At 40.5% G+C, this 24325-nt stretch overlaps 1 protein-coding gene across 1 annotated transcript in view; it reads right to left on the minus strand.

Moving 5' to 3' along the window:
- LOC127654950 (diacylglycerol kinase beta-like) overlaps nucleotides 1-24325 on the minus strand; it is a 144991-nt gene that overhangs the window by 58886 nt on the left and 61780 nt on the right. Inside the window, exons 17-20 of the mRNA XM_052142529.1 lie at nucleotides 21266-21340; nucleotides 16187-16272; nucleotides 12958-13047; nucleotides 7347-7507 (exon numbers count right to left, since the gene is read on the minus strand). Of these exons, the coding sequence (XP_051998489.1) occupies nucleotides 7347-7507; nucleotides 12958-13047; nucleotides 16187-16272; nucleotides 21266-21340 (412 nt within the window). The remainder of the gene's footprint in view (nucleotides 1-7346; nucleotides 7508-12957; nucleotides 13048-16186; nucleotides 16273-21265; nucleotides 21341-24325) is intronic.

Here is a 24325-nt window from a genome sequence, read left to right on the forward strand (position 1 = left end):
GGGACGGGCACGCTCTGGCACCCGCACCCAGACCTCTGGAACCTCCACGTCTGGCCCTTGGGCCGGGATCGCGGAAGATCTAGCCGACCTACCACCGACCGTCATAGATACAATCAATCAAGCCAGAGCCCCTCTACCAGGCATCTCTACGCTCTAAAGTGGCGTCTGTTCGCGGACTGGTGTTCTTTCCGAGCCGAAGACCTGCAGAAGTGCGCAGTTAGGTCAGTGCTCGTGTTTCTTCAGGAGAGGCTGGAGAGGAGGCTGTCCCCTCCACCCTCAAGGTGTATGTCGCCGCTATCGCTGCCCACCACTGTCACGGTAGACGGCAAGTCTCTTGATAAGCACGACTTAATCGTCAGGTTCCTAAAAGGTGCCCGGAGGATAACTCCCTTCCGGCCTAACCTGTTCCCCTCCTGGGATCTCTCGGTCGTCCTTACGGGCCTCCAGAGACCCCCTTCGAGCCGCTTGACTCAGCTGGACTCAGGGCCCTCTCTCTCAAGACTGCCCTGCTGATCGCTCGCTTCCATCAAGAGGGTCGGGGACCTGCATGCGTTCTCTGTTAGCGATGCCTGCCTGGAGTTCAGTCCGGCAGATACTTTCGTGATCCTAAGACCGCGACCGGGCTATGTGCCCAAGGTTCCTACCACGCCCTTCAGGGATCAGGTAGTGAACCTGCAAGCGCTGCCCCGGGAGGAGGCAGACCCAGCCCTTTCACTGCTGTGTCCAGTACGTGCTTTACATATTTATCTGGACCGCACACAGAGCACCAGATGCTCTGAGCAGCTCTTCGTCTGCTTTGGGGGACAGCAGAAAGGGAATGCTGTCTCCAAGCAGAGACTCGCTCACTGGGTTGTCAACGCCATTTCCCTGGCTTATCACACCGAGGCCGTGCCCCCCCCTTGCGGGTCCGAGCTCACTCCACCAGGAGTGTTGAGTCCTCATGGGCACTGGCTAGGGGCACTGCCCTAGCAGACATTTGTAGAGCAGCGGGCTGGGCAACACCTAACACTTTTGCGAGATTCTACATTCTCTGAGTTGAGTCAGTATCGTCCCGTGTTCTCTCAGGTACCGAGCCCGTAGAACTCGGTGGCACGCCCACGATCTGACCAGGTGAATCGCTTGCACCTAGCGCCCTTCCCCCTAACCAGGGGAAACAGTGCGCCTTCATTTCCAGGAGATCTCAGGTTTGGGACACTGCTCGATTCCTCCCTAGCCCTCGTGGGTCGCAGTTCAGCGGAGGAACTCGCTGACCCAAGCCACTGCGGGTACCGTAAGCTACCCTGTACTGGCATAGGTGCTCCACAGGTAAGGCCTCCTTCGGACTCCCCTGTGTGTAACACCACGGTTCTGTCCCTCTGGTGAGCTGACTCCTGTGTTTCCCTTAGGCAGTCATGGCTGCCTCGGCTGCCGTGCTGTATGTTCCCCCTCTATAGGCTGGATCCACCACCGCACCGACTTTTCCACATAGGCCCTAAGCAGGCCTCTGATGGTTTTGCCACTTAAACTTGCCTCCGCAGGGTCTTCTCCGCCCTGAATAAGGGCTAAGACCCCCTTCCCTCAATGCGTGTAAGGGCCCCGGCCTAAGTTGCTCTATGCGAGAAACATAGAGAGAAAAGAGGCCCGGCCAGGCTTGGCCCGTTCTCAGGTTGGCGGCCAGCACCTTGTTCCCCTCCAGGGTAATGATAAGGAATCCTGATGGCTTAAATGGGGCATTGGGGAAGGGTACGTGCAGATTGATACAGTTGGTCGTCCTGCACGTAAGAATACCTGCTCGCTCCTGTATCAGCAGTTCACGTACACGGCTCAGCGCATGGCGCTTTTATAAGTGGACCCCTAGTGTCGCTTCTCTGACACAACGTGGAGAGAGCGACAGAAGGGGAACGTCTAGGTTACGTATGTAACCTCCGTTCCCTGATGGAGGGAACGAGACGTTGTGTCTCCCCTGCCACGTCGCTGAGCCGAGCCACTGTTGTGGCCGGACCATTTCCGGCTCCTCAGAAAAATCCTGAATGAACTCCCGTATTTGCGCCGCTTAAATACCCGTATGTCCGGGGGCGGGACATGCAAATACTGGTTGCCAACTCTCATTGGCCTTTTTTCATAGTCCAGAGGTGAATATCGGCGCTCAAGAGAGACCCCTAGTGTCGCTTCTCTGACACAACGTCTCGTTCCCTCCATCAGGGAACGGAGGTTACATACGTAACCTAGACGTTTCAAACCGTAAAAATAAAATTGCAATTAATGATAGTTAAGATATTTTTGAGAGTTTTGATAGTTTGAGAGTGTTTTTGATCAATTTAATGCATCCTTGGTGAAATGAAGCATAAGTTTCTTTCAAGAACAAAAATGTCTTTGTGTTCTAAAAATGGTATAAGTGTATATATAATCTAATTATCATAAAGTAAATTGCAAAGTAATTACTTGAGTAGATTTTTGGCAAGCTACTTATTTGCTCTTACATGAGTCATCATTTTTCTTAGCACTTCTACTTGTACTCAAGTGAATTATTTCTTCAGTAGCAGTACTTTTACTTAAGTAAAAAAAATCAGTACTCTTTCTACCACTGATCTAGAGGGTCTTCCAATCTGGTCAAATTGATGCTCAGCTTGCTAAAATGGTTGGCCAATTGATCTCCTGGCCAAAACCCCTCTACACCCAGCAAACAGAGCATCTTGACCAGGCTGGGAGAAATCATTTTAGGTTGTTTTATTTGAGTTGTTTAAGGAGTAACTTAATAAAACAAGTTTTGAATAACAAGGGATACAGCCCCAAACTGGCAAGTACATCTGGTATTAATCTAATTTTAATTAGTAGAGGGACTATTTAGATGACAGAGGGGCAATGTGACTTTGTACTAAGCCTAATATATGCACTGCTGAAAACACACTCCTCTGAAATCAGTACCAGGGCAGGATTGACAGTGTCATTGGAGATTAAGGTTTGCATGACACCATGAAAGCGAGAAAATGATGGCAACAGGACGGGATCTTAAAGCGCCACCCCAGGGAGGGTGATCTGCTAAAACAGATAAGTTGTTGATGTCAAGAGAGGTAGATAGATTTCAGCTCCCAGGTCTGGGGAAATGGCACTGCTAGAGATGCACATGGAGAGGTGTCTTTAATGGCTGCTGACGAGGTGTGTTTGCTGTCTTTAATTCCCCTTGAGAATTCTTCCAGGGTGAACTGGATCACACAGCAGGATCACAATGCTATGGTAAGACAGAAATCAGATTCACATGGGTGCAAAGCACTGCCCTCCCCCATCAATTGGTCTTTGAAGTGAGGGTTCATGTCATTGCCTGGGAGAAACTAAATCAGCTACAGCTTCTGAAAGATTTGTAAATTTGCAACTCAGGCCATTTGTGGTATTTTCAGTGTCAGCACCTGATTAATCAACAAATATGACCATTGCAACCAAGGGGTCAAGGTTTGGCTAGTTAGCAAGGTACAGTTAATCCCTGCTGATAGATGCCTTAACAATACCATCTGGAGCCATAAAGCATCTTTCTCCATTGATGGCCATTCAAACGTCACTGTGTATTCTGACAAAATAATTTTTTCTCTTCATATATATATTTTTAATATATTTTATTATAGTGTAGTACATATTTTGCCTGTGACTGATTTAAAAGTGAAAAAATTATGTATATTTTTCCCTCTCTGCCTTTCACGTTCAAATCTTAGGATAGTTGCCTTAATGGAACGCAGCATAATGTCTAGGTTACTGTTGTAACCTCCATTCCCTGATGGAGGGAACCTGACGTTGTGTCGCTGAAGCGACACTAGGGGTCTCTCTTGAGAGCCTCGCGCATCTCTGAACTTGAGGAAAGGCCAATGAGAAATTGGTGCATGTTATTTTCGGATTAGATGATTGGCTAAAAAAGTTCTGTCAGCCCATGTGCAAAGATGGCAGATGTTCTCCACCAGCCAACAACTGCCATCAAGATTAATGGGAATGCTAATGGATAGCCAAGTTATAGTGTTTTACACAGGGAGTGGTGGTGGTGTAGTGGTCTAAACCACATAACTGGTAATCAGAAGGTCACTGGTTCGATCCCCACAGCCACCACCATTGTGTCCTTGAGCAAGGCACTTAACTCCAGGTTGCTCCGGGGGGATTGTCCCTGTAATAAGTGCACTGTAAGTCGCTTTGGATAAAAGCGTCTGCCAAATGCGTAAATGTAAAATGTAAATAACACATTTTCCTGTAATGATTAGCTCTTTAATGGATAGCACTCTCCAGGTAGACCTTCTTGGTCAGATCTTAGTCAACAAACAGCACCACCGAAACCAACAATCTACATTTATTTCTTTGACAACATAGCGCATATATGGGTATACTACGTATTTACTATGTTCAAATCTTACCAATGCGTTAAGCATTACTTCTATTTCCACATATTGGTTATTAGTTTAACTAAATAGACACTGAGCTCTCTGACTGTCACAGATGATGAAATACTGTACTTATCCCTGGGAGGTGATAATGAGGTGATAATGACTTGGAAATCACAAACGCCATGGCAACCTCTATGGATTGTGGCTGGAAAATGTTAAAGGCTGAAACAGCATTACAAATTATTAAATAATTGCATGATTCACTGCACTGCCTTATTAAGGCCTTTGCATACCAGAGGCGACACGATAGTACGAAACAGAATTGGAAAAATTAAGGCTCTTTCCAAACAGGTTTCCTGAATACTCTCTCTGTCTTCCACTGGTCGAACAAACAGATAGTCCCATCCAAAACTCACGGCATTGGTTGAGCCAATGTGTCCGGATACTTAAACACACAATGTTTTAAAAGCACCCCAGAGCTAGAATGTTTCAAATTTTTGAGGTAATCAACCTACGAATGGCTTACTTATAGTCTCTGCATCTTAAGCGGAGATAGAAAAAAGTATTTTAACCTAAATAATTACACACTTTAACTTTAAGTGTCAAACTAAGCATATATATATATATATATATATATATATATATATATATATATATATATATATATATATATATATATTTTTATTTGTAAATTTTTCTGTCTTGTGAGAACTAACAAATGTGCCAATCCCGCAAAGACCCACATGGCACAGTCAGTCCACCCCGTCACAAGTCTCAGGGTCCACAGTACAGGCCATTGTCCATTCTTAGTCAGCACTGCTTGTTGCCCAGCCTCTTTAACCCTTCAGATCATCATCAGATGGGCTGACACACACCTGACAACCACAATACACCGTGTCTTGGTTTAGTACTGTCCATTTTGTTTTGACTCAAATTTTACATCAGCATTCAGTAATGTTCCCTTGATTAAGGGCATACTCATTTTTGATAACATTTTAATTATTAGGACATTTAACAAACATCACACAATGCTTAACAGATCAGTCCTTTATATACATTGAAATAAAAGAATACATTAGTTCCGTTCCTCTAATTGACTGATTGGACAAACAGCATTTTGAGGGTGCTGATATGACGCCACACTGTCTGTATCACTCCACGTGTTTGTGTTCTTGGTGTTTCAGACAGGCTGCCAGTCTGTGCATTGCTCAGCAACACACAACAATTGATCCTGCTTTGGCTTCATTTGGAGCGGTTTTTGTTAGTAGAGGAAAAATAGACAAGATAACAAGCCATATTGTGGTAGTGGTGGTGGTGGTGAGGGGAGTAGGGGGGTTCAATTGCATTCCCTTTTGAGAGCCGCCGGCACCCCTTTACATGGCGCTCATATGATTGCATATATGTTTTTGGAACCTCTGGGTACAAGACTGTGTGCTTAATGTCTGAATGAGGGAATGTTGGAATAAAGCAGGAAATATATATCATTTTTAATTTTTACTTCTATTGTGTTGTGACTGCACAGCCGTCACAATGATATTCAGGTTATAGCACCCTTGCTTGTGTGCTATTGCTTAAATATATGGAAATACTGTATATTAATTAAAGATTAATGGCATTTTTGACTTTTTGATTGTTCATTGATAAATGCTATGTTTAGCATTAAATAATTTATCATGTTTGTTCATTTTTAAATGAAAGCATGCCCAAAGATAATTTCCCATAGAACTAGAAAGATTAATATTAATCATATGCACACTTCAACAATAATCACAACAACAGCATTTATACGCTCTGTGTTGTTGGCTAATGAAAACACAGCCCATACTGGAGACAGTGTGATGCAAAGCCGAGTTACATAATAACCCTGAAGTGGCATATTACTTAGTAATTTTTTTTATGCCACCTTGACTAATCCTGCCTGTGTCTGCCTCCTACCACTCCGCGAACCCATTTCAACTGGGTAAGATGGCCTGTTTCAGGTCGTAGCACTATTTCTGGCCTTTCTAAATGTGGCCTGACTACCTGGCACATTTCAGTGCGATAAAACAGCATTCATCCAAACCACCTGCCAGTAGCCTGATAATAAAAGAATATTGGACATTTTTCAAAAATGAAAGTAGACATGCTATTTATAGCAACCTGTTCTAAAAACAGAACAAAAATTAATCATTTGCTAAACAAGAGTATGGAGGCATGCTCACTGAGACCCACCTGGTCCCACTGTGGCCGACTGTACCAGAACAGGAATTCTACCTTTATTGAAGATGAACTGATGGGTCTCAAATATAATTATGTCTCACATAGTTCAATTGTTGCATGTTCCGTATCTGTATAAGTGAGTAACTTCTTATGTTCGCATTTTTTAGATGGCCATGTTAAGGAGCCCAACATAGGCTGTTTTTTTCCCCTTCAACCCATTATTTACTTTTTATATAATCTGCTCTAAATGTTGGTTCATAAAATAAGTAAAAGTACATGTTAGTGAACATGTGTACATGTTTTTTGTGTTTTTTTTAATATAAAATATTGAATTAACATTTAACTGCTCTCACAATAAATGCTTCATTAGAACAACAACATGGGATATAATATTTGAACAGCTGAAGGTTGCTTAGCAACTGTGTGTGAGAATTCTGCACAATAATAAATCAAGTAACGGGCATTAAACTGTTTCAGACGCATTAAATCACATCAGTACATTTTTAACATGCTATTGTTCCTCTGACAGTAATAATTAATCCAAATGCTGCACGAGAAACATTTAATTAATCATAAATTACCTGGAAAAAGAAGTTTGCCTCAGGCCTGGCTAAAAATACACACAGATAAGTTAGGGAGTGAGAGACTCTGATTGATGAATTAGTATCGAGAGTATGACAGGAAAGAGGTTTGATGATTTAGCATTCACAACTTCTGAAAAGAACACAAGTTCCGACATAACAGCACTTTTCCTGAACTCCAACTTACTTTCATGGACTTCTGATATGTTAAGTATAGTGTGATTCTCACCACTCCAATGGAGAAATAGTTGTTTACTATGCTGTAGGGCACAGGGTCACCCTTTTCCTCCTTATCATCAGGGACGATGTCAATGTTCCAGCGGTCAAGCAGCACTTCGGTGCTGTGTTCGATGTCCCTGAGAAATTTGACCAGACTGCCTCCTTCATAGCCTGCCAATGGGAAAACAGACATAGTGTGAAACTACATGCTGTAAAATTTAGGGTGATTTACAAACATTATAATAAAAGTGTAAATGCTCTAACACAGCTTCAAACACTGTTGTAACCACACACAACAAGAATGCTCTTAATCTTATTTTGATCTAATATGTGCAAGAATTTGCAAGTGTCCAATAGAAAAATAAAATAAATGTACATGATGTACCTTCTATTCTGCTCATAATGATGAATGATGCACAATAACACAATTTCTAGGTTATTGTAGTTTAAAGGTGATGTAAGCGATTTTAGCCGTTCTAGAATTTCCACAAGCTATCAAGAGCTGTTGGATCAGCCATGCCCCCTTTTCCCAAAAATGATGCACTCCAAAGATACCAAATGAGCTTTTTTGAAACTGACATGAGCAGAAAAGGTTTATAAAAACAACAGTAGCAAAATAGTGCCCTCAACTGACAACTGTTATGAACAACATGTCATAAAAATGGCATTATGCCTAAATAATTAGCTGCAACTACAATATTATGAGACCGTGCAAAATGAGTGACAGGTTAAAAGCATCAGAGACTGTGGCCGTTGGACACATTTTTGTTTGCTGTTTACAGAGTCTAGAGCTGCCACAGAGACAGGTGAGATATCTCACGGCACTTATTTAATTAATATCTTTCAGGAAGTAGTCAAATGTTCTTCAACTTTAATTAAAACAACACAAGATCACATGATTAAACTTGCCAAAGTAGCATGATGCTGTAAAAGTATAATCAAAACCTGGAAAAGTCTAAACGTTTTGCATGAATATGACTGTGCACCTTAAAGGAAAAGTTCACCCAAAATTGAAAAATCTGTCATCATTTATTCACCCTCAAAAACCTTTTCCTGTTTTTGAAGAATGTGTTGGTCACTCCTTTCAAAGTAAGTAAATGACCAAATATAAAAAAGAAAGCGGCGTTCTGAAATGTTGTGTAAACCAGAACGTAGTTTTCCTTATGCCGTTTAAGGCATTAAGAGAAAGTAGTTTAACACCCAGGTTTCTCCCAGAGAGCGTGGTTATGTGGCCATGTAACCACATTAGCTGTGTTCTTACAGGTATTTGAGGAGTGCGCATGCATGTAGAACAAACCAGATAACTAACGTCATAGGATGGAGCTGTACATAATATCCACAAGTAAACACAGCAGAAAGAATTCAACATTTCTGGAAGAACAGTGGGAAAATATACAACATACCCATTTATACATACAACAATCTAAAATATTGACTACTGTCCCTCACGTGTGCATATATGCACTAAAATACATCGGGGGAATCCCAGAGTTTTATGTAAGAGGGAAACCCCACTATTGTAGTGCAGTTCCACTGCAGGAAAGAAAACAAACCCAGCAACATCCCTTGAATATCTGAATATAAATCAAAGCAACAAATAATAAAATAGCATAGTTTTCATCAGATCCCATGTTTGTTATTTACACAAGTGTCGCTGGGAAATTTTGTAGCTCTAGAAAAAACCTGTTGACTGACCGAACCGCATATATATATATATATATATATATATATATATATATATATATATATGAGAAAAAGAAAGTCACAAACACAGTAGTTGTAAATGGGAATACTGCTCTCCAGACAGCTGTCTCGCAATAAACTTATTTCTATTTGTCCATGTAAACGAGAAGAATGAAACAAGTTTCCAAAAGGAATCATAAACGTGGTCAAACCAACAGATGCAATATATATTTTAAGTTTTGTAAAGCTATACTTTTTCTTTGTGTGAGGATTCTAAGTTGTTATTCACTGAAAATCAGCTCATAAGAGAAGACAACAATTCAGATTTCTGTGCTTTTGTCAGAACTTTTCAATTAATCTGTTGTTCTGGCTTACAAAAACAGTTTAAATGATTTGACAATGATCCAGTCACAGTAGTTCTCTTGTTAATAGTTCAGTGAAGAGGAAGATTATCAGTGAATAAAGACTTGATTCTTAATTTCAACCTATCGTATGGCTTTAGGAAACATGGAATATAGCACAGAAGTTAAGTGGATCACTTAATTATACTTTAATGTTGCTTTTGTGTCCTTTTTGAAGCATCAAAAGTTCAGTCCCCATTCAATGAAATTGCATGTAAAGTGCGCATGAGTGACCAGAACATTCTCAAAATTTCTCATTTTCTGTTCATACAGATTAGGAATGACTTGAGGGTGAGTTGTTAATGACAGAATTAAATTATTGGGTGAACTATTCCTTAAAAAAATACAGAGATAACCCATCCAGATGACATGCAGTAAGACATTAACAGCAACTGATTCATTACAACACCAAGGGGCTGAACACCATAACCTGAGAGGATTCCACCCATGCCTGGCAACCCTTCCAAATTACATGACAAACTCTCTGTGCCGAAGAGAGTATCCCTGAGGTAGATGAATTGCAATTACTTCATAGTTCTAACAGGCAGGATACAGAGGCTATATGTTACATCATAGAGGTGCCATCTCATAATGAGGGCCGTCATACTGTGATCAGGTGGGGTTATTGACTCCCGTCTGGCAACCCAGGGAGGAAAAGCACATGATGACACCCATGTGCTCATTCTACCTTTCTGAACTAAACATGCCTACACCAGCCGTACGTTACACAAAGTTATGTTCACATGGCAGTTCTTAACTGTATACAGGTGATACACCTGTTTCAAAGTCAATCAACTTACACTGAGATAAAAACCAGCCTACCATCCAAATGAAATTAAGAATACATTTGCGCAAAACACAGCGTTCACTTACAAACCGCACACATGCTCACACAGGAAACACTGATATGAGGCATATTAATTCAGCAGCCTCTACATGAGCATGCACACCTGTCTTACAAGCAGACGCAAGCTCACAGATGCATATCGTTCCATCATAGCCAGCTGTATAAACCCACATATCTAATCAAGAACACAAATATATAATAACGCTGGAATAAAATCACTGGTGATATTTCTCTTGTCAATAAGTGAGTTGTGAGTCTATACATTAGTTGACATGAAATACCTGCGATATGACATCCTGTGCTCTAGTGATAGACCAATTTATGGACCAGACCGATTAATCAGCCAATATTTGCCCATTTTGAGGCATTTTTAAATGGCATGGGCCAATAAATGTTTCTGATTGACTGATTAACAGAAGTTCTACCTCTCCCTTGTGTTTTTTTCTCCAAAATCTAGTGAGTATTTTAAATAAATATTGTATAAAATATGAGTTAATTTCCACAATTTTGCATACATGTATATATATCATTGTATTATACATATACTGTTTATATAAACACACACAAAGTGTATATAAATATAATACAATATAATAAATATATACACTACCGGTCAAAAGTTTTGAAACACTTAATCATTCTTTATTATAATTGTATTTAATTATTTTCACAATTTAGAATAATAGTAAAGTAATCAAAACTATGGAATAACATAAATGGAACAATGGGAATTATGTTGTGACTAAACAACATCCAAAATAAATCAAAACTGTGTTACATTTTAGCATCTTCAAAGTAGTCAACCTTTGCCTAGATTTTGCAAAGTAAATTAATATGGTGGCAAAATTATATTGTTGATTACAAAACATCACGGTCACTGTTGTAACCTCCATTCCCTGAGGGAGGGAACGAGACGAAGTGACACAAGGGGTCTTCCTTGGGAGCCTCGATTACCTCTGAACTTGAGAAAAGGCCAATGAGAAATTGGCACCCAGAATTTACATGTCCTGCCCCAGGCCATATGGGTATAAAGGGAAGCGGTGTGCGTCTGTCAGTCAGGTTTTTGCACTGAGGAGCCGAGAATAAGGTACGGTTGTCTACAGTGGTAGGTCTAGTGTCGTGGCAGAAGGGACACAACGTCTCGTTCCCTCCTTCAGGGAATGGAGGTTACAACAGGGGTCAGTTCCAGCCAGTAATAGGTGCCCTCCACGACCACGTCAGCTTGTCATGCACTTCCGGGAAGAACGGTACCGGGGGGACGTCCTGAGCCGAGGTACCAGTCTGTGGGGAGGACAGAGGGTTCCAGTTCAAGCTCACGCTCATGGCAGCCCGGGAAAGCATGTCGGCCATCTGCACGTCAGCCTCAGACTGTGTGGGCTGGCCTGAAGGCGGCAGCCCGGTCCAGTCCTCTGCGTCAGACGCCTGGACGCTCTCCGATGCAGCGGCGAGGTCATCATCTAATTCCGGGGGCTCAAGGGAGAATACCAGCTGGCCGCGAGGTGAGCCACACTAATCCCGAGCTCGGACGGAAGCAAGCGAGCATGCCGGGGGGCGGGTGGTTCGTGGGGATTTATCTGGCGAAACCGAGCCCGTCGCCATCCCCAAATCGCCTTCATCACCAGTTGGGTCGTCCTCAATCACGTGGGAAGAAGGAGCGACGCGGGGGGCGGCAGAAGTGGCATTCACCTTCAGGACGGAGAGCCGCGACCACAGTGCTGCCATGGTCATGTTCTCGCAGTGAGTGCATGAACCATCCACAAACGCCGCCTCAGTGTGATTGCTGCCCAGGCACACGAGGCAGCGTCTGTGGCCGTCGGTCTTGGAGAGATATCGACCACATCCAGGAACTACACAGAGGCGGAAGGGCATCTTCAGAAAGACGCGTCCTGAAAAGGACGTTCAACGCCTGTCTGTGTATTGCTCTTTTATGAGTGGAAACTCAAACTCTTTTAGAGAATATAAACTCTTTTAGGCAGTGAAAGCAGGCATGGACTGTCCAGCGTGCAGAGAGAGAGAAGGCCAGCTGGAAATGCGCCGTAAGATCCAACAGCAGTGCTTCTTGCCAACAGAGGTGAGTGGAACAGTGGTGAACTTCAGCTTGCTGTTGCACAATCGCTCGGCTCCGAAGAAAAATTCTGACTGACAAGCGCACGCCCGCTTCCCTTTATACCCATATGTCCGGGGGCGGGACATGCAAATTCTGTCTGCCAATTTCTCATTGGCCTTTTCTCAAGTTCAGAGGTACACGAGGCTCCCAAGGAAGACCCCTTGTGTCACTTCATTCGACACAACGTCGAGTGAGTGACAGAAGGGGAACTGATTTCAAACATTTAAAATCCTGAATTTCAGTAATGGTCTCACCAAATTTAAGCTGGAGTTTATGCGTTTTTAAATCTGAATCCACTAATGCCCTCTAATTCATGTGACTAGATCATTCATATAATAATAATCAAATGCCATGATTAATACTGTATAAATCTTGTCCTCCAGTTTATACATGGAAATGTTTAAAAGAAAGCCACTCAAAATGTTTTTGAAGGGTTTATACAGGATTGTGTTCAGATTCAAGGTATTTAAAGCCTAATCTTAATTTGAGTGGTTTTGCAAAGGAAAGCACTTTAAGTTTCATTTCAAAGGCCTTGAGTAATTCCATCCAAACTGCTGGTGGACAGTCTCAGATGCTTTCTCACCTCCACCCCATCTCAGGCAGCGGGCAAGGTCATTCCCTGTTCCCAGTGGCAAGATTGCGACAGGGGGGTCCCGAGCAAAATTGGCCTTATCTGTTGAGGGACAAAAAGAAAGGATTATTAAAGCTGATGTGTGTATTTTTTATGTGAAAATCCTTCCCCCTATCCTACCTTAATGTCCTGTGTCAACTATAGGTATAGCACTTATACTGTGATTTCCCTGAAATGTGTAAACACCGTGGCTCTTAGGGGCTTTCAAAACATGTCAAATTCTGGCTCAACCATTGATTTGAGTTTGGAAGGGGACTACCAGTTGACCAAACGATGACAAATGGGGGGAGCATTAGGGAAACCTGTTTAAAAATATTATTTTTAACAATTCTGTTTGGTGCACAAAAATTACACAATCTAATTTGCATAATCAAATTGGTTCTGCTTATTATATTGCAAATTAAATTGAGGTTGGACTTACATACATACATTTGCATCACTCCTATATAACATTCTTACAAACATAATTCAAGATAGAGTTGTTTATTTCCCTTGTATTGAGGAAAGCAAGAACTGATCGCAGAGCAGCTCTAATGCAAACTTGATTTGGAAGCTAAATGGAAAAGCTGCTTTTACTGTAAATCAGTACTTTATGGCTGCCAGGACAGACTTCAATTGTGAATATTTCTTTTACTATATGTGTTTCTATTTGTCCATTCAATTAGTTTACTTTTTCAGTGTTTCTTAGTTTCAGTTCAGTGTAAGTTTTCTTTCCCTTTTGTATATTTAGTTTTTATTTTACTTTAAGTGTTTTAGGGCTACCCAATTATGTAGTGCCCTTAAAGGCATAGTCCACCCAGAAATGAAAATTATTATTATTATTGTTTACTCTCCCTCATGCCATCCCAGACGTGTATGACTTTCTTTCTTCTGCTGAACACAACAAATATTTTTAGGAAAATATTTCAGCTCTGTAGGCCCATACAATTCAAGTAAATAGAAGGTCTGAAAAGCAAATAAAGGCAGCATAAAAGTAATCCTTAAAACTCCAGTGGTTAAATCCATGTCTTCAGAAGTGATATGATAGATGTGGGTGAGATACATATCCATATTTAATTCCTTTTTTACTTTACATCTCCACTTTCATTTTCACTTTCACGTTCTTCATCTTCTGGTTGTGGCGATTCACATTCTTTGTGCATGTCACCACCTACTGGACAGGGAGGAGAATTTACAGTAAAAAAGGACTTAAATGATGTTTCTCACCCACACCTTTCAATTAGCTTCAGAAGACATTAATTAAATCACTGGAGTCTTATGGATTGCTTTTATGCTGCCTTTATATTGTTTTTAGAGCTTTTGGGGTTCTGGTCACCATTAACTTGCATTGTGAGCCTAAATGGACCTACAGAGATAAGATATTTTTCTTAAAACATATTCAATTGTGTTCAGCAGAAGAAAGAAAGTCATACACATCAGGGATGGCATGAGGATAAAAATATATGAATAGTTATTAATAAACCAATTTTTGGTTAGTTTTGGTGTCATAAAAATGCATTTTAGTTTATTTTCAAATTTCAAGTTTTAATTGTTAGGTTTTTATTTTTATTTCCATTGACAAAAAAATAAAAATAAATTGTTTTCATTGCATGATTTCTCACATCGCATCACATACATGCCTGACTTTTCCACTAAGACAGTTTAGGGAGTTTCCAAAGGGATAAAGAGCACAGTTCAGGTATCAGTTTCGTCAACCAAACTGATTCTAAATCAGCACTTAAGGGCGATATATACCACTGGTCAGGCTGGGTCCTCTCCAGCACTCATCCATTAACATCAATATGGCTGTCAGTAGGGGGAAAGGCTGGCCATTATCTCTCTACTACTATCCTGAATCCACTCACCATGATTGGTGAACAATGTTCTTTCAGAGGACTGTTAAACATAATGATTGTACAGTATATCTGCCTCATAAGAGCCAGTCTTGTGCCAAGTACACTAAGGAAAGAGAAGGATGTCCACATTCTTTCAAATGTTGACAGATGAATGGGTTGACATTGATTGCCTAGGGGGAATGCAGAAGTGAAAAAGCACCAACAGGGGCGTAGCACCGGGCACGTAACTATTTTAGGGTGCCCTGTACAATTTGGGTTTGTGGTGGGAAATAATATCCAGTATAAACATTTTAGATGGATATTTAACAGTGCTAGTTCACAAATTTGTATTTTCAAAAGCAAATATTATTTGAATCAAGCTAAATATTATTTAAAAAGCCTACTAACAAAATAATTATACATGTATAAATATAGAGGTTTATTTTTGAAATCAATATTTATTTTTGCTCTGAAAAGATGAACTTATATACATATCTTTACATTCATTTTATTATATGAACTGTATAACAGTAATGTGTTATACTATATATATATGGGAAACAGGCATTACTTCATCGTAAAATAATGAGCGATGTTAGTTAAGATGATCGTAAAAGCTTAAGTTGCTTATTGGGAAACCCAGCCAAGAGCGTTTTCTATGAGCGATTCTATGAACGTTCGTTATTTGTTATGTGCGTTTCCCAAAACTGCACTTATAATTAAACAGCAAGGACACACTTTAAGCACTCCTTAAGAGACTCGCTGTCCATGTGACAGTGCTGAAATCGTCATTTTAACTTCATTAAATTTGTGTGTAACTTTACAATCATTTGTAATTTACCTGGCTAATATTTATTTAAAAATAAGGTCACTAACATGGGAGGAGACAAGACAGATTATAGGGGAACTTCCCATTTTTACAGGTGGAAAAAGAGTCTTGTAATGTTTTATTCCAACCAATAGAATTTTATCACTGTATATATATAACAAATGATAATAGAATGGAACATCAATGAAGCCTTTCTGTAGCCCCCCCCCTCCAGTGAGGGCCCCTGTTACTCAGGTCCATCATTACTTACGGTCCGACACCCCTAAGCAGCAAATATCTATTGCACGAAACTATTTGCATAGTGCATTTAATACCATGAACTGTATCTCAAATGCAGACCTTTGATGTTTAGATACAGTAATTGCTTTTGTCAAATCAGCAGACACTATCTTTGAAAAACAAAAGTGATGTTGACCAAATGTTGGAAAGAACAGCTTCATAAGAGGCATAGTTGCTTGATTAGTCTGATAAACTATTATGTAAGTCTGTGAAACAAAGTTAATTATTACAGTTCTTAAAAGAACTAATGCATACTCACCAATGCAGTCCAAAATCCACCCCACTGTTCCATCGCCTCCACAGGCCAACACATGGAAATCAGGCACGTCTCGAAAAAAGTTGAGCCTGGCAGACATAAAAACAATGCAATGGTAGTTTACCGTTCATGTGTTACTGCATGAAAGATTTCTTGAGTCCTGTAATTAAATACTTCCTCTTGTGCTGTGACAACATTGCTGTAAAACGATGCTACCAAACAATCTACAGCATCCGCAGCATTTCTCAGTAGCAGAGTACAGTTAACTATTCATTGTTGTATGTTTGGTCTGAAGTAGATCTGTGTTTATTCTCATGTTTGAAAATAGAGAAATCAATTTAATGGAGGCCACATGAGTGAAAACAGCTGAATAAATAAAGGTTTGCCAAGTTACATAGACCCGCAGTTTCTGGAATGACTGACTAACTAACTAACTAACTAACTAACTAACTAACTAACTAACTAACTAACTAACTAACTAACTAACTAACTAACTAACTAACCAACCAACCAAATAAACAACTAACTAAATAACCAACTAACCAACCAACTAACTAACTAACTAACCAGCCAACCAAATAAACAACTAACTAAATAACCAACCAACCAACCAACCAACCAACTAACAAACCAACCAACCAACCAACCAACCAACCAACCAACCAACCAACCAACCAACCAACTAACTAACTAACTAACTAACTAACTAACTAGGCTCTGCCAAACCTCTGGAATAACTAACTGAAGCCCAACAAAAACTCAGAAAAAGAAACAAACAAAAATAAATAAATAAATAAATAGGCTTGCCAAACTACAGAGACCAACAGTTTCTGGAATGACTAACTAATGCCCCAAAAATCCTCTATTAAAATGGAGAAAAACAAAAACAAATGAATGAATATATATACAATGTACTGTATAAATTAAAATGACCAGTGGTATTTATTGAATTTCTGCACAAGCTGAAAATCCCCCAAAAAGTTAAACATAGTAAATAATCACTTTGATAGTTCACCAGGTGTATCCTATTGTATAGGAAACTGCCTAAATGAAAAACGTGAGGCTGAAATTTTGGTAGGGAGAGAGAGACCGTTACTGGATCAGCACATGAAAATTTGTCTCTTCAATGAAAACTCAGAGGCATTTGGAAAATTGAGCAAGAAAGAGGCTGAAGAAAACACTACCCTCTGCTGTTTAAGCCATGCACTGCCGCACATGGGTAACTTCAGGACATCCTGTCCACATGCACATTTGGGATCTGCTATAGCACTGAGCATAATTACTGGTGGTAAAGCAGTCACACAACTGTGTGAAATATTAATACTGTGGAACCTCTTTGCACGAGCGCTGACAATTCAGCATGTTTTATGTATGCAGGTCGCGAGCGAAACAGAAGAGTAAACATGGCCTGACATCTACAACAAACTATGCTGTCAACTGGATCCAAACATCTATCAGTTCTTATTGTTTTGTATTTTCTCAGCTTTAACAAGTTTGTTACTATACAAGTCCATCAAATTTTGCTGAAATTATGTCAACCACAACATCTCCCAGAACAGTGTTGACATGACATGGTGTGCCATTAAATAGCTCAGTAGCACAACTAGAGCTGTATTGGTATCTGTATTGCTCCTGACAGGCTTGGGCTAGAATCATGGTTCAGGCACTACAAAACTCAACTCTGCTGAAAAGACCAGCTGAAAAGACCATCAAGACCATCTTAGCTGGTCTACCAACTTGGTCAAGCTGGTCTGTCAGCTGGTTTAGGGGGGTTTTGGGCACTTTTCATTCTGGTCAGGCGTGGAAACCAGTTAAACCAGCTTGTTCAGGCAATCACACCAGCTTAAATCAGCTAAGATCTGGAAACCATGCTAATTTATAATGGGGTTTTTTTTCAGCAGAGGACCTAGTCAGTTTCAGTGTTGACAAAATGTTTTCTGTCGCAGATGAATTCTTAATGTTCCAGAACTAGTCTGTATAAAATGGCAGTGTATGCTCCTGCTCCTCTCTCTCTGAATGGGCTCTTTAGGATGAGTAGCACTGTAGTCGTGACACAGAGCACTGTTTTTTTTTTTTTGGTAAAGCAGGTGTGGGGAACATCAGGGCTCAGGGCCATATAACGAGACCATTTTACCCGGCCCACGAGGCCAATTGAGAAATCACCTTTTTGCCTATGTATTTTGAATCGCTTTCCACTCTTAATTAATCTACAAACAAATAGAAAAAACAAAAAGTGTATCCAGTCAGAATTTATTCCTTGATGCTTACAAGCGAAGTGTGACAACTGTTTCACAAATCGCATGCCCGAAGCAGTGCGTGAGATTGAGCTCCACCCCGTCAGGCCTTCAGAATTTCAGAATTTCAGAAACTGTTCACCACATCTCTGGCTGTTGTCTTCTCTCTCACAAGTGCTAAAACCGGCTTCGGTGCCATCATTCGGTTCTCTCTCTCTTGTACTAACCGCACACACACACGACCCCTCAAAAAATACCTGCAGACACATTTGGTGAGCAGATAACAGCGATAGAGCACAGCTTTGTCCCAAAGTTATCGTACCAGCGGAGACGCGTGTTAAACGGGCAGGCGCCATTATCTAGTCTCTTTGTCCACATTCGCGATCAGATTCTCTGGCTGGAAATCTTTCTCCTTTAGTATACACACACACACACACTATACACCCATTCACACACACACATACACCCATTCACACACGCACACACACACACACACACACACACACACACACACACACAAGCGCATGCACACGCACATGCACACGCCGCACGCACACACACACACACACACACACGTCTAGTAATGTTACTGTTTAGTTTGAAGTCAGAAGTTTATCGACTGCATCAATAAACTTTGTTATACTTTAAAGAGATGTGTTTTGGTATTGTTCTGCATGCACCTGTGCCAAGGGCTGGCAGGGGATGTCAGTGCTCGGATTCAAGCATCATTGTTCCCTTTTTGAATGTCGATGTTCTCTAGATGTCGACTTTCCTAAGAGAATCATATATTGAGACTGCTATACTGTGTGGTTATTAGTCCCTGATTCCAGGGTGGTGCCCCAGCAATATTAACTCTTATTAATATTCTATTGATTTTGACAATTGCTAGTTATCTTTGGTGATTGTTGATTTGAAGGATTAATTAGCTTATGTTGATTCTAATCAATGTTCTATTGATTTTAATAATTAATAGCTGTCTTTGATCATTATTAATTATTTCTAATAACCAAACCCGCCCCTGAACAAAGTGCCCAACAGCCATGTAAGGAATTATTAAATGTTTTGACCACTCTCTAAAATAGTACCATACTCATACAAGTTTTCCTCATCTACATCAACCTCCACCTCTGTGAAATGAATTTTTTTTAAATCGACACTTAAAATACAGACAAGCCAGAGTTGAACAGTTCACTCATTTACAATCAAACCTTCAAAAACTAAAAGACATCTTCTAACCTTTACATTTACATTTATTCATTTGGCAGACGCTTTTATCCAAAGCGACTTACAAAAGAAAAAAACCTCTATTTTAAAACGTCTTAAATTTGTTATACTCTTCAAAGACTCTGGAAGTTTATTCCAAACAACTGCACTTGAGTAGAAAAAGGTATTTTTCCCCATCAAACTATTAAACCTGCATGGGTATATAGTATAATCACTACTCCTTGTACCATATGCCGGTCTTTTACTATGTCAAAGTAGTTATCCAGATACTTGGCACCAAATGATTTAAGATTGTATGGGTAATACCCAATTTTAAGAAGTTCACTCTTTTCTCTACTGTCAAAAAACCATGATCTATAAAATGCTTTCTACTTACGTTAATATATAATGCACAGTCAAGGGTGTGCGTATTTAGAATTTAGAGTTGGTACTGTTTAGTAATACAGTACAACAAAACTGAGAACTCTGAAAGGGCAATCTGGGAATCCTACAAAATCTTTCCTCTGGGAGAGATCTCAGCAGTCGGCTTAGATCAGAAATAGGGGCTTGAGTATACTTATATAGCAGTCCAGCAGTGAAACTGTCAAATTCCACTGCAACGCTACTGCTGAAACTGAATTGAAAGACCCCGAGTTGATAAAAAAAAAAACAGTCTTCTGTTCATTGCATGTGTGAATCAGAATGAGCTTTATTGCCAAGTATGCTTACACATACAAGGAATTTAGCTTCTAGTGCACAACAATACAAAAAAAACAATACAAAAACAGCAGCAAGACATAGATAATAATATAAAATAATTATACATATACGTAGATACACACAGACACACACCTTCATACATACACGCATACACATACGTAGTGCAAATCTCCTACAAATCCGTTATATAAAGTATAAAAATACAGTATGTTATGTACAGTGCAATGTATGTAATGGCAGAAGTGGATATGTTGGATAATATAAATAGACTAAACTGACTAAATTGCACATAATTATTATAAATACTCAATGGGGTGGCTTTAACTGTTCATGAGATGGATAGCCTGAGGGAAAAACTGTTCCTGTGCCTGACGGTTCTGGTGCTCAGAGCTCTGAAGCGTCGGCCAGAAGGCAACAGTTCAATAAGGTAGTGGGCTGGGTGAGTGGGGTCCAGAGTGATTTTGTACAGCCTTTTTCCTCACTCTGGAAGTGTACAGTTCTTGAAGGGGTGGGGGTGGGGGGAGTGGGGGGGTAAAGAGGCTTTAGTACAATATATTTACTTGAAGAGGAAGCCTTGTCGTGACTGACAAGCTCAGCAGTACATTAAGCCACATTCAGAGCTTGAATGACTATTTACTCAGCAGGGAGCTTCAGCGAAGTCTGCTTGAGTCATAGTAAGTATCTTGTAGGTCTCTAAATGTCAGCTACACTTCTGGTTCCTCTCTCAGACTAGTTGATTGCAGGTTGGCTAACTTTATTGCAGGTTTGTGGAAGCATAGGGACAAGAGAGAGAGGGAACCGTGCCAGAACAAAACAACACTGAGAATGTAAAACTATTTTTGAGCAATTCCCTGTAATGACAAAAATGCTTTTCTCCATCTCTTTGCATCTATCTTCCTCCAACTTTAATGCTGGCTTGACTTACCCCACCATGGGTCCTCCCCTGTCCAGACTGTACACCTGTCTGGGATTGAGAATGTACTGGAACTTCCGCAGCACCCTGATTTGGAAAGACACAGAGAACAAGTAATCAGCATGAAATGCATTAACAAAAGACAGCATTGGAAGAATTACATTATCACCGACGATATCGCTATAATCTTTCCATTATGATAAATAAAATTCTGTCATCATTTACTCACCCTCATGATGTTCCAAACCTGTATGGCTTTCTTTCTTCCATGGAACACAAAAGGAAGTACTAGGCAGAATGTTGGTTTCAGTCATCATTCATTTTCATATATCTTTGGTGTATGTGACTCAGTATGGTGACTGAGACTAACATTTTGTCTAACATCTCCTTTTGCATTCCACTGAAGAAAGAAAGCCATACAGGGTTGGAACAACATATGGGTAAGTAAATGATGACATCATTTTCATAACCACACAACCTTGGGAATCATTGGTGACAAAAGAGTCCAATAAACGTTGAAAAAACACATACATACGTAGATAGCATACTGTTGCAGCAGTACTCCTCAATAACCTTGAAGCAATAAAATGATTACCAAGGACTCTGCAATGTCCTTCACTAACTGTGTTAGCTACTATGCCCCTTTTGTGTGTAAAGACATACAGAGAGGTAGATAGAGAGATTGAAAGAGAATAAAGAGAGTGAAAGGAGAGAGAGAGAGAGAGAGAGAGAGAGAGAGAGAGAGATCAGAATAAGACAGACTGTTAGTTTGAGGTGTGCCATGTGTTATGCTTTTATGAGGGGGTGATAATTTGAGCAATTATCAACACTGAAGGCTTCATTCATTCCCTATGCAAAGAACAAAAGAGTGCAGTTAAGTGTCAAGCTCAACCAATGAGCTTTCAGTATGCTGAGTAGGGTGAATAAGATGAAAAATACACTCGGTACAGTATGAGTTAATTGGTAACCACTCTGTTCCTTTGTTTGCATCAAAGGAACCACCAAAATACTCTCTTTTTTAGATGCAGGGCAGTTATCACGTCTTTGTTTGAGCACATGTCTAATAATGGAGGATAATCGGCCAATAATTGGTATTTAAAACTGCGTTGCTATGGTGATGCCAGTGCTAAGTCCCAAAATGGGTCCCCCGGAGGACGTTGGGTGGGTGGTGAGAGCTGAAACAACACCCACATTCTTCCTTTTTAAACCGTATTACTGTCTTCTACTAGTTTTGATGGGATTTAGGACACTGCCAGCAAGCAAGAAAAAGACTTTTAATTTGGCTATTCACATTTGACTGAATTTAAATGGTTAGAAAAACTTCTCATTGAAATTAATCGGTAAAACTTTAGGTTTGTAGGTTGAAGGTTGTAAAGTGATTGATGTAGTAGTTAACATGAACTAAAAATGCTAACTAACAATACTTTTACTGTACAGCATTTATTAATCTTTGTTAATGTTAGTTCATAGTGCATTGTGGTGATGTAGGCGTGGCCGAGCGACGTCTGTGGAAAGCGAGGCAGGGAGAGGAAGAACGGTAAGGATTGACACTTGTGGGAAATTATCTTTAATAGCTGTTTTGTGTTGCAGTGAGAGCTGGAAAGGGATAAAAGAGGCAATTAGGCCATTAATGTGAGTGTTTACATGGAAAAGTGCTCAAATAAAAGACTAGGTGGATTGCTACCTGGCTCCCGCTTCCTCCTTCAAGAAGAGAGTTAAAGAACTTGTCACATTGCACCCCCTTCCTTTAAATGAGGTTCCCGTTGAAATAATTGGTATGAATGTTGTCAGGCCATTAGAGCAGACGGCACGCAGGCATCGCTTTGTGTTGGTTCTGGTGGATAACACAACGCAATATCTGATATAGGTGTGCAAAGTGTTGCAGAGGCACTTTTTAGAATAATTTCCTGAGTGGGGATTCCGAAAGAAATCCTCACTGATCAGGGCATTACGTTTGTGTCACATACACTACGCGAACCTGTATGAATGATTGGGGATTAAATTGATTCGGACCAGCGTTTACCATCCCCATATGGACGGCTTGGTCGAACGGTTTAATCAGATCCTAAAGAATATGATTCGTAAGTTCGTGTATGAAGATGCTCGACATTGAATTGGCTCGAGCCCCTATTATTTGGAGAGGAGAGGTCCCGCAAGCCCCAACGTGGTTCACCCCATATTAATTATTGTATGGCCGTTGTCCGGTGCGATCTGTTGGGGTATGCCTTCACCTTCTGTTCGGACCACGGCCCACTCCAGTGGTTCCATCGTATGAAGGATGCCAACACGCGGATCACCCATTGGAATCTGGCTCTCCAGCCTTTTAAGTTTGAGGTGGTCTACAGGTAGGGGCGCAGATGGCTGTTGCGGATTTCCTCTCCAGAAATGGGAGGAGTAAGTGAAAGGTTGGATGGTTCCCCGGCCTGAGTTGTGCGATGGGGGAACGTAGTGTTGTGGGCATGATCGAGCCACGTCTGTGGAGAGTGAGGCCAGGAGAAGAAGAACGGTAAGGATTGACACATATGGGAAATTATCTCTAAAAGCTGTTCTGTGTTGCAGTAAGAGCTGGAGAGGGATAAAAGAGGCAATCCACACAAAGCTGACTGTGCGTGTGTGTGAGTGTGATCGGTGTGCTGAAAAGCCATTAGTGTGTGTGTTTACAATGAAAAGTGCTAAAATAAAAGACTATGAGGATTGTTAACTGGCTCCCGCTTCCTACTTCAAGAAGAGAGTTAATGAACCTGTCAAGTGCATTAACTAATATTAACACATACAACTCTTGATTAAAAAAAAATTATTACTGGTGCTATATGTTAAAATTAAAGGAATAGTCCAGGTTAAATATAAGTTGATTACCAACACAAATTGTCCATCCATTTCTTTAAAAATAGAAGTTACAGTGACGCATTTACAATGGAAGTGAATGGGGCTAAGTTTTGAAATGTGAAACTTACAATTTTATAAAAGCACTTCTGTTAAAACTCATGTGTTATTTGAGCTGTAAAGCTGTTCAAATCTTAATTTTTTCAGCCATTTTAGGGTTTGTTGACATTATATCGTCATGGCAACAAC

The sequence above is a fragment of the Xyrauchen texanus genome, chromosome 14 (assembly GCF_025860055.1).
Source record: "Xyrauchen texanus isolate HMW12.3.18 chromosome 14, RBS_HiC_50CHRs, whole genome shotgun sequence".
Taxonomy (NCBI): Eukaryota; Metazoa; Chordata; class Actinopteri; order Cypriniformes; family Catostomidae; genus Xyrauchen; species Xyrauchen texanus.